Source organism: Acanthisitta chloris, unplaced genomic scaffold, assembly GCF_000695815.1.
Source record: "Acanthisitta chloris isolate BGI_N310 unplaced genomic scaffold, ASM69581v1 scaffold446, whole genome shotgun sequence".
Classification (NCBI taxonomy): Eukaryota; Metazoa; Chordata; class Aves; order Passeriformes; family Acanthisittidae; genus Acanthisitta; species Acanthisitta chloris.
This window is the reverse complement of record NW_008677419.1, coordinates 29,597-39,718: the sequence shown is the minus strand read 5'-3', so window position 1 is coordinate 39,718 and position 10,122 is coordinate 29,597. Positions and strand designations below refer to the sequence as shown.

Genomic DNA, 10,122 nt, shown 5'->3' with positions numbered 1-10,122 from the left:
CAGGAGTCGCTGCTCAGAATTTATGTGGGGTGTTTATGACTGAATGATGAATTAATAGGCAACTACATGTGCACTTAGACCTGATGGACTGAAGGAGGCAGAGGTCTTCTCATGGAGTGCACCTCAGTTTTGTCAGTCTGAAGGTGTGAGGTGCAGCAAAGCCCTAGGTATTCGGAAGTTGCTAATTGTCACAGAATCCCAGACTGGTTTGGGCTGGAAGGGACCTTAAAGGTCATTTAGTTCCACCCCCTGCCATGAGCAGCGGCACCTTCCACTAGACCAGGTTGCTTCAAGCCCTGTCCAGCCAGTCCTGGAACACTACCAGGGTTGGGGCAGCCACAGCCTCCCTAGACAACCTGTGCAGTGCCTCAGCACCCTCACAGGGAAGAATTTCTTCCTAATACCCAGTCCAAACCTACTCTCAGTGTGGAGCCATTTCCCCCTTGTCTTGTCATTCCAGGCCCTTGTAAATAGTCTCTCTCCATCTTTCTTGTAGGCTCCTTCAGGTACTGAAAGGCTGCAATGAGGTCTCCCGTGAGCCTTCTCTTCTCCAGGCTGAACAATCCCAATTGTCTCAGCCCTTCCTCATAGGAGAAGTGGAGCATGGGACTGCCTGGGTGTGCTAATCTCCTCACAGTTAGCCACAGTGGGAAACTGAGCTGCAACTCAGCCTGGTTTTAGCTGTGTGGTAGTTGGCTCCAAGACAGCATTTCAGTTGCAAAAGGGTGATGGTATTAGGAACTGATCATTTGTACTGACTCCAACTGCAGTCTTGGGCATGCTCCACTGTGCTTCTGGATAAGGGTTTTCCAGGTAGGCTTTGTGGTGGTGACAGCCAATAACTACTATATTTTACAGCTGCTCCTCTAGTTGAGGGTTTTTCTCTCTGCCAAAGTTGGTGTTTGAGTGAGTGTCACAAAATTCATTTGATTCAGACTGAGGAGCTCACATACAGGTTCCAAGTAGCTCAGTAAGTCATGAAAGGCCATATGCTTCTCACTTCTCAGCTGCCACATTCTTCCCCCTCCTTTCTTCTTCTTTTTCTTTTTTTAAATGGTGGATGAAAAAATAACTTTCAGCCATAAGGATCAACTCGAAGGGAGTCCTGAAGCCAGAATAGGCTTCAGCACATCTGCACTTCTTGGCTGGTATCTGATTCCATGTCAAACAATGGTCTCCCCTAGAGGTTTGTAATTGTTTTTCTAGTCAGAAAAAGAGAGAGCAAATGGTTGCCTGCACTCATTTAGGGAGTAATGAAGTTTCACAAAGGCAAATGTTCTGCTTTAGATAACTCTGAATGGTAAATAAACAACTGACATTTAACTAGGCATATAGTATTTCCTTTACACTTTGTTATCTTGCACAGTATCACACACAAATGGCAGAAAAATCACCCAAACCAAACATAACAGTACCATTTGCACTGTTTGAATTAAAGCTGTGTCAGTACTTCCTCTATAAGGCTGTTCTGTGGGTCTGAAACATGCACTGAGCGAAGACTTGGCCAATAGCAGGTCGTCATAAAGCTATAAAGGTAGGGGAAAAGGGAAAGTGGCAATTTTACAAACTTGCCCAGCCCAGGCGGTATCTCAAAAAGTAGAAGTCAGCATTCTGCTTAAACAGAAGGTGTTGTGCCTTTTCTGAGTTCAGGGTGGCACATCACCCATAGCTCTCTGGGTCCCAGACCACAGCTCTGTGCAGCTCTTGTCTGCAAACAGCAAACTCCTTGAAGCAGCCCTTTGTGGCAAGTGAATTGGAAGCCTGTTCCAATGTTTTGCAGCTGTGGTATCCTCAAATAAGGCTGTAGATGTTTTATATATAAACTCAGAAATTCACTACAGGTTTTTGTTAAAGCCACTTCCATTGTTTAACTTTTCCTTTGTGTTTGTAAAGGTTTAAAGGAAAGAAGAAGGAAGGATTCCCACTGTTTGCTGCAGGAGAGCACAGCCTTAGCTGTGGTGTGTGAGGTTGTTAGGACATGCTGGAAGGGACTTTTTCTAACTGTCTCACTGTATATCTCCCCAGGTTTCTCTCTGTCCTCTGTGGAAGAAGAAGGGATTCGTCGGCTGTATGTGAACAGCGTCAAGGAGACAGGCCTAGCTTTCAAGAAAGGTAAAAGACTTCTCAAAGTGGTTTCATTACTGTTTGTTTAATCTTGATAGAGACTGTGTGCTTGTATGGATAGGAGCTTTACAAACATCAACCCAGTGTCCCAGTCCAAAAGCAAGCAGGGACTTTTGGGAGAACCTTAGGGACTGAATACACGGATACATGGCTGTTCTGCTTTTGGGATCAGCTATGCTATACAGTCAGCCTCTCAATTTGGAGTTACTGTGTGTGTAGCAGGGTAAGCATGTCCCTTGCAGCCAGGAAGAGGAGCAGAGGCCCTCTTGAGCCAGTTGCTGTGATATAAAGAAATACAGTAGAAGTACCATAGTGCTCCCGTGGCTGAGATTACTGCCTCTAGTTTTGCTTCCAGCCTTTGCAGGAAGCATGACAGCACTTGAACCAGAAACCAGCAGATATAACTAGGCTGGTCGCTCATCCCAAAGCAGAGCGGGATATAGTTAAACTGCAGCTTATCCAAGCTGAGGCCAACCCTGACACTGCCATGCCCATACTGCTTTTCCCATTCATTGTCCTTCCCGATGTGCCAGTGCTGCTACAGGGAATGGGCTGGTCAGGGAGCTGAGCAACTGAAACTGAGTCAGATTTTGAAGTAGACCATGACGAGTCAGAAGATTCTCATTCTCTTCATATCCCATCGGTGTATGCAAAGTCCTCAAAAACACCTTCAGAGTTTCTTGGCGAGGGGTTATATGGTCTTGCAGAGCTTACTCAGCAGTTAGGTGTTGCCAAAAGCTGTTGCCAAAAGCTGGTCTCCCCCAGACTGCTCCATCCCTTGGCCTTGTGCTGACTGGCATTTTGCTGAGCCAGTCCAGCTCACTGTCTTGACAGAGAACTGCTGTGGCAGAAACATGGCCATTTTGTGACCCCCTGAGGGATGGATTTGGCTTGTGTGGCAGTGAATGGGTGACAGAAGTGGCACAATGGAGGGACAGGACTGCACAGGCAGAAACAGGGAAGGAAGAAGTGGTCGGGGGATGGGGAACAGCTCTGACTGCAGGGAGCCTGGAGTTTTACCCAACTATAGCCTCTAACCACAACTTCAGAAAACTTTCACCAGGTGGTTCTGGAGGCTGCTGCATATGTCTATTAAGCTTGGAAAGACTTATCTTTCTCTTTCCTGTCCATTATCATCCTGCCTCAGCCCCATACAGTTCCCTGGATTCAGGGATACAATTTCCTCAGAAGCCCTGAGCAGGGGTCTGGTGGGGCTCTCTGCCAGCGTACCACAGGGAAATGAAACCCTGTGGGTTTCAAAGTGAATGTGATTGTGAGGGTGGAGGGGGTTTTCGGCAGGGCTTCCCTGTTCTGCTTTTAGTCACTGTTCCAACAATAATTGGAAGGAATGTATGAACATAGACTGCCTCCTGTGGGTCTGGAACGCTAGGACATGTAATAAAAACTCAGGGATATGTTGCTCTTCATAACTGATCTGAAAAACCACTTCTGTATAAACAGTACTGAGCAGGGCATTGTGACAAGATACCCTGAATTAGCACAAAGCAGGGAGGAAAACTCTCTCTCCCTCCCATTATTTACATGCATGTCTGCAATTGACTGCACTTCCTATAGTGAGTCTCGCCGGAGGAGATAGAGCATTTCATTTTACATCTTTTCACCAATTAGAAAAATTTATTTTCTCCTAGTAATTTTTATGATTTATCTCTTTGTTTCTTCTGTTGGTCTGTGTTAGCAAGACATTCCAGTGCTGGAATTTGTGGTCCTGAGATAGACATGATGCATTATCCCAAATGATTTAAAACAGGGATTACAAAGAGTAAATGAAGCCCCAGATACAATGTTTATGGTCTCAGGCCTATTAGTCTGCTACTATTATGCCACAGAATCACTAAGTAGAATAAATTAAGTAATGTGAAATGCTTGGCTTGCCTTGTTTTGTTCTTCTTTCAAATATGATTTTACAGTCCATTTATTTTGTGGCTGTTCCATCTAGTTCACTTTATTCTCTCTGAAACTGCATGCCACACTACAGTTTCTGGGCACAATTATATGCATTTAGGAAGATCTCCATTTTTCTAAGGAAGACTGAAGCTCTATAGCCTCCTCCCTTGCACATTTCTTCCTTGAAGGTAGATAGGTAATGTATTTCCTGGAGGAAGCAGATGAGCTCTGTGCACAGCTCAGGCCTTTCATCTAGGCGTTTAGAATGGCAAGACTCATCCTCTGCAGGGCTGCCCAGCCAGAGGACTGCATGGCGTGAGGGCAGGTCACTCCCACAGAGCAGCACCTGAGACCTTGTAAATTCCAGCTCTCATCCCTGTAAATGCCAGGATGGTGACCAGGATGCCATGTTGGTCCTGTTGGTGGCCATGGCAGAATGTGTTTCCACCATCTGTGCCCAATGTTGGCTTCTGTAGGGATGCCAGTGTCACCCTTGAGACAAAAGCTGCGTTGGCAGGAGCAGCGCTGACGTTCAGGGCCATCAGCATTTGTGTGCCCTGGTATGCTGCTGCCTGCCTGACCCTGAAGATGATTTGGGATTAAACCCTGCTCCAGATTGCTGTTGTTAGTCAGAGAGTGGGCCCAGCTGGCTGCAGGGAAGGTCAGGTCAGAGGGCTATATGATGTCCATCAGCATTGCTGCCCCTGAAGTGCACTGGAGTCAGCTGTTTATTCTGCAGATTCCCTTTTCACTTGGGCGCTGCTTCTATAAATAACTCCTGAAATCAGGCTGGAAAAAAACCCATGACTAACTTAGCAAGTGCTCAGATTTGCCTTTTGAAGATCCATGTGCAAGGATGGGATCCAGGTAGGGCCAGAGGGGACACTGTGGTAGGACTGGACGACTTCAAGTGTGAAGTCCTACACCACACACCTTGGCAATGCAGGACACGTTTTCTCTCCTCCTAGGTGACCCCTTCCTATAAACCTTTGCTTATATGGAAAGTTAAAAGCAAGAATCAATCCAGCCCAGCTACTCTGTCCTTCCCCTGCGTTGTGTGCAGTGCATCACAGGTCCAACTGCCCTTCTGTATGTGTTTATTTAGGAGTGATGTGTTGTGTAGGGCAGTGTGTGCCACAGTGTTCCCTCACAGAGTTCCATGAAGAAAAAGGGGATAACTTGTTGCTGGTACATTGTAAGGAACTTCCTGTGCACTGTGCACTTAGGGGCGGTACTGAAGTACCAGCCAGACAACAGATCTTACAAAAGTCCATCAAATTTCAGTATCATCGGCAGTCATAAATGACTATTTGCTGTCTAGACAGGCACTAGCACTTCATTAACACCTTGCTGAGCTCCTTGATGTCTGCAAGTAACATTGCTGTGCAAGTCTTACCTGTTCCTTTCTGTGTTGTAGGCCTGAAAGCTGGCGATGAAATTGTGGAGATTAACAAGAAAGCTGCTGAGGAGCTGGACTCAGCTTTGCTGAAAGATGCCCTAGTTCAGCCCTCGCTGTGTCTCACCCTGCGCACCTATCCTGAGATAGAGGAAGGGCAGAAACTGGTGCAGCCACCACCACGTCGCCTGGAAAACCCACCTGACCTGAGTGACAGCACACTGATGTTTGCTGGGAGCAACCAAGGTAATGGGTTCAATGTAGAAATCACCTGGAGGAGCACTTACACTTCCTATGTGCTGGTGTAATCCCATGATCCCTGCATGTAAATTCCATGGTGGAAGAGAGAGGAATTCCAGTCTGAATGTGCTGGGCAGATAATGCAGGGGGGCTCTGGAACTTGCAAGGTATCATCAGTGGCACCAATGAAATATGTTTGTGTCCACAGTCATGTTGTGACACCTGTGTGTCATCCCCAAATGCTTGTCACATCCTATAGCTGTGCCCACAGCGAGTCACAGAACTAATTACTCAGGAGGTGTTTTACCTCTGGATTTGCCCACAGGATATATATATGGCAGGGAAGGAAGAAAGGATAAGCATTCTGTATGCAGTTTTGGGTACCACAATATAAGAAGGATATAAACCTATTAAAGAGCATCTCAAGGAGGGACATAAAGGTGAAGAAGGGTCTAGGGCAGAAGCCATAGAAGGAGTGGCTGAGGGCCCTTGTGCAGCCTGGAGAAGAGGAGGCTGAGGTCAGACTTCCTCAGGGTCTACAGCTTCCTCATAAGGGGCAGTACAGGAGCAGCACTGATCTCTGCTCTCTGTGACCAGTGACAGGACTTGAGGGAGTGACTGGAGCTGTGTCAGGAGAGGTTTAGGCTGGATATTAGGAAAAGGTTCTACCTCCAGAGGGTGATTGGGTGCTGGAACATCTCCCCAGGGCAGTGATCATGGCCCCAAGCCTGACAGAGCTCAAGGAACATTTGGACAACGCTCTCATGCTCATGGTGGTATTGTTGGGGTGTCCTGTGCAGGGCCAGGAGTTGGACTGGATGATCCTTGTGGGTCCCTTCCAGCTCAGGATGTTCTATGGTTCTATGATTCACCCTCTCTGGTGAGCCCTGTGTGTTTGATGTGGTGCATAAGTAACTCCTAGGGACATTTTAAAACTCCTAAAGGTAGGGATTGATGCTACAGCCAGGTGTATTCAAGTGTTCCCACAGCACAGTGGAGGGGAAAGTGGCATCCCCGCCCTTCCTGCACACCATGCTGCCCTGGTCAGAGAACCCAACTGGCAGAAACTTAATCTCTAGCAACTGGGAATTGTTTGCCATGAGTTTGTCTTCCTGAACCTGTGCTGGGATAAGAGAAATGGCTTCAGAAGAGGAGGACCACCTCCTTGGTGGTTTCTTGACATTACCTCTGTAAGGCAGCAATGTTGGGAATTGCACTGGGATAACAGGAAACTACCTGCCTGCTTAGTCAAGTCTGGCTTGCCAGTTTCTAAATGTCCCCCATACCTGAAAAGAGAAGAGGATACTGTTCATACCTCCTTGCTTCAGTTTGTTGGAATAATTTAAAATACAGCAAAAATTAATAGAATGGCCAAAATGAAGTAATTTCTAGCTAATCAAAACTATTCTGAGCTGAGGTGAATTCTGACTTTCAGGCATCTGGATATGTCAAAATACTTAGTTTCTTTCCCAAAACAATGGTTTCAGAAATGTCAAAATAATTGTTTTGACAACTATGAAACATTTTTTTGAGGAACTGGAATAAAGAGCCAAAGTAGGAGCAGGGCTGTTGATGCACTTCGCTGGTGTTAAGTCAGCCTTCTCCAGGGACACGTCCAACTGTGGCAATCACCTGGTGTAGGGGATGCTGGGATGAGTCCAGGTGCAAACTGGAGGTAACGCAGGAGCACTGCAAGGGCATTAGCATGATGCTGAGCCAGAGAGAATGACCCACAGGGAAAGACAGGTTGCCTGGGCTCAGGCCCAAGTTGACTCATGTCTGCCTGCAAAGAGTCAGGGAGGTACAGCCTGTCTTGCAACACTTCTGGATGTTGCTCTGGTTCTGCATAAAAACTGTTACTTGAATCCTGTTATTTGACAGGACAAGAGAACATAGCCTCAGGCTGCATCAGGGGAGGTTCAGGTTGGACATCAGGAGGAATTCCGTCATGGAAAGGGTTGTCAGGCATTGGAAGGGGCTACCCAGGGAGGTGGTGGAGTCGCCATCCCTCAAGGTGTTCAAGGAATGACCGGATGTGGCACTTAGTGCTCTGGCCTAGTTGACAAGGTGGTGATTGGTCATAGGTTGGACTCGATGGTCTTGGAGGCCTTTTCCAACCTAAATGGTTCTTAGGATTCTGAAATCCTAATCCCAGCAAAATGGATTCCACTTTTTGCTGTCCTTTTATCTATTCCAAGCAAGCAACCAGTTTAGGAAGGGTGTCTGAGAGGTTTTGTACCTTTAATTTTCTAAGCTGGATCCCAAAGGTTGGTCACTTGTCCACAAGCCTCCTTTCAAATCATGGATGCCCTGATGGCAAACCCTGCGCTTCGCTCAGGAAAGCAGCAGGAGCAACACTAGATCTTCTTCAATGCACATCATCTCTATGACAAAGCTGGTTATAGCCTCAAAGTTCAGGCTGGACATCAGGAGGAACTTTCATGGAAAGGGTTGTCAGGCATTGGAAGGGGCTACCCAGGGAGGTGATGGAGTCACCATCCCTGGAGGTGTTCCAGGAACGACTGGATGTGGCACTTAGTGCTCTGGCCTAGTTGACAAGATGGTGATGGTTCACAGGTTGGACTTGATGATCTCAGAGATCTTTTCCAACCTAAATGATTCTGTGATTCTGTAATATTTCCTGAAAGTGATCTAGCAAAAGTGTCAGTGTGTAGCTGATGGCAAAGCTGGAAGCTAGGCTGGCTTTGGGGAGTGTGATATTCATAGCAGTGGAATAGCAGGAACAAGAAAACTTCAGAACAGCTTATTGCAAATCCCTCTGAGGGGATGGATAAAAGGAGCCTCATGTAAGATGTGGGCCAAACCCCCAAAGGCAGTTAAAATTAAACATTTTCAGAAAGACATTTTCCCCTTTTGATGGAAGTTTTCCCAGTTAGGCTTTTGTGCTGAAAAATCAAGTTAATCTTGTGCATTTTATAGCTGGCCACAAGATGCCCCCATTTGCTAGTTAGCAGCATCTCTTCACAGGCCCCATGCTCCTGTCCTTGCCTGTGCTTTTCCACTGAAACCCCAAGCACTGAGTTACAGAATCACAGAATATTTGGAGTTGGAAGGGACCCACAAGGATCATCCAGTCCAACTCCTGGCCCTACAAAGGACACACAAACAATACCACCATGAGACTGAGAGTCTTGTCCAAATGCTTCTTGAGCTCTGTCAGGTTTGGGGCCATGACCACTGCCCTGGGGAGCTGTTCCAGTGCCCAACCATCCTCTGGGGGAAGAACCTTTTCCTAATATCCAACCTAAAGCCCCCCTGACACAACTTCAGGCCATTCCCTCAAGTCCTGTCCTCGTACCTCAACTTCTCACTGAAGTGAGTGTCTTCCCTGGGAGCTGGGACTTCTGTATTTACACAATGTAGTGATTTCTGAGGCAGAGCAATGACATTCCATAATGTGGGGTCATAACACCTGGTCTCAACAAGCAGTTTCTCTGCCACTGTCAGTTCTCTGCATCATGACTTTAAGGGTCTTCAAGGGATCCTTTCCCTTGCTGAGAGTGAGATTGTGCATGGTTTTCCAAATGTGTCTGAGGAGCCCAGGGTGTGCCTTCATAACAGCGTGCGTCAATATCCCATGCAAAATGAAGTTGTAGGACATGGATGATAGATGTGTCATGGCAAAATCAGACCTCCTGCTTCTGCTGCTTTGCAGACACACTTCCTTTGTGCTGCCCTCAACTCAAGTCATGCCTGTCCTCGTCTATGAGCTTCTTCCAGGCCGGGGCTTTGTGGCTGTCGCAGTGGTGTGGAACGGCTCCTTGTTTTCCTGTGTCCTGCTGTGAGCATGTGAACTGCCTGGTGGGCCAAACTGCCTCCTTCCTAAATAGCTCCCCAAGACCACAGCTATGCCTTAGGGCTTCCTTTTCCCTTCAGATTTCTCTTGGTACAGCTGCCCTTCACTTTCAGTGTGCTCAGCGAGCTCCTTCACTCTCCTTCTGAGGCGACAGGCAGAACAGAAGCTGGAGCTCTCCTGACATTTGCTTCCCTTCAAAGCACAGCAAATGCTGAGGTGGGATTTGCCTTCATTCTTCCTCAAAGGGAGTGGAATACTTTTGCAACTGAAGCAACATGATAGCTCATCAGCAGGTGTGCAGATGTCTCTGTCAGCTTCTGAAAGTGCCTGTAGCTGCCATATGAAATAGGCCTCTGAAGAACCATGTTAAGATGGTGTTTAAAGCTAAACAACACTGATGCTCTACTTTGGGATGACTTAGCCTGAGGTGGGAGTGAAATAAAGGATCTGTACCCAAGTGTGTGACTGGAGTGCAGGTGTTTTTATCCTCCCCATCGATTTCTCTCTATTGCAGTGTTTGTAGAACACAGTGTTTTACTGAAGCCTTCCCTCTTCTGGCCCTGTGCATTCCCAGGGATTTGTTATCTAAAATGGATTCCACATGAAATTTTAAAAAGGGGTCTGTGCTTTTATTTGGGAC

General features: G+C 47.0%; 1 protein-coding gene across 1 annotated transcript in view; it reads left to right on the top strand.

The window, feature by feature from the left end:
• TIAM1 (T-cell lymphoma invasion and metastasis 1) overlaps positions 1–10,122 on the top strand; it is a gene marked incomplete at its 3' end in the record, with an annotated part of 89,089 nt that overhangs the window by 49,379 nt on the left and 29,588 nt on the right. The window contains 2 exon segments of the mRNA XM_009076479.1: positions 2,026–2,112; positions 5,447–5,671. Of these exon segments, the coding sequence (XP_009074727.1) occupies positions 2,026–2,112; positions 5,447–5,671 (312 nt within the window).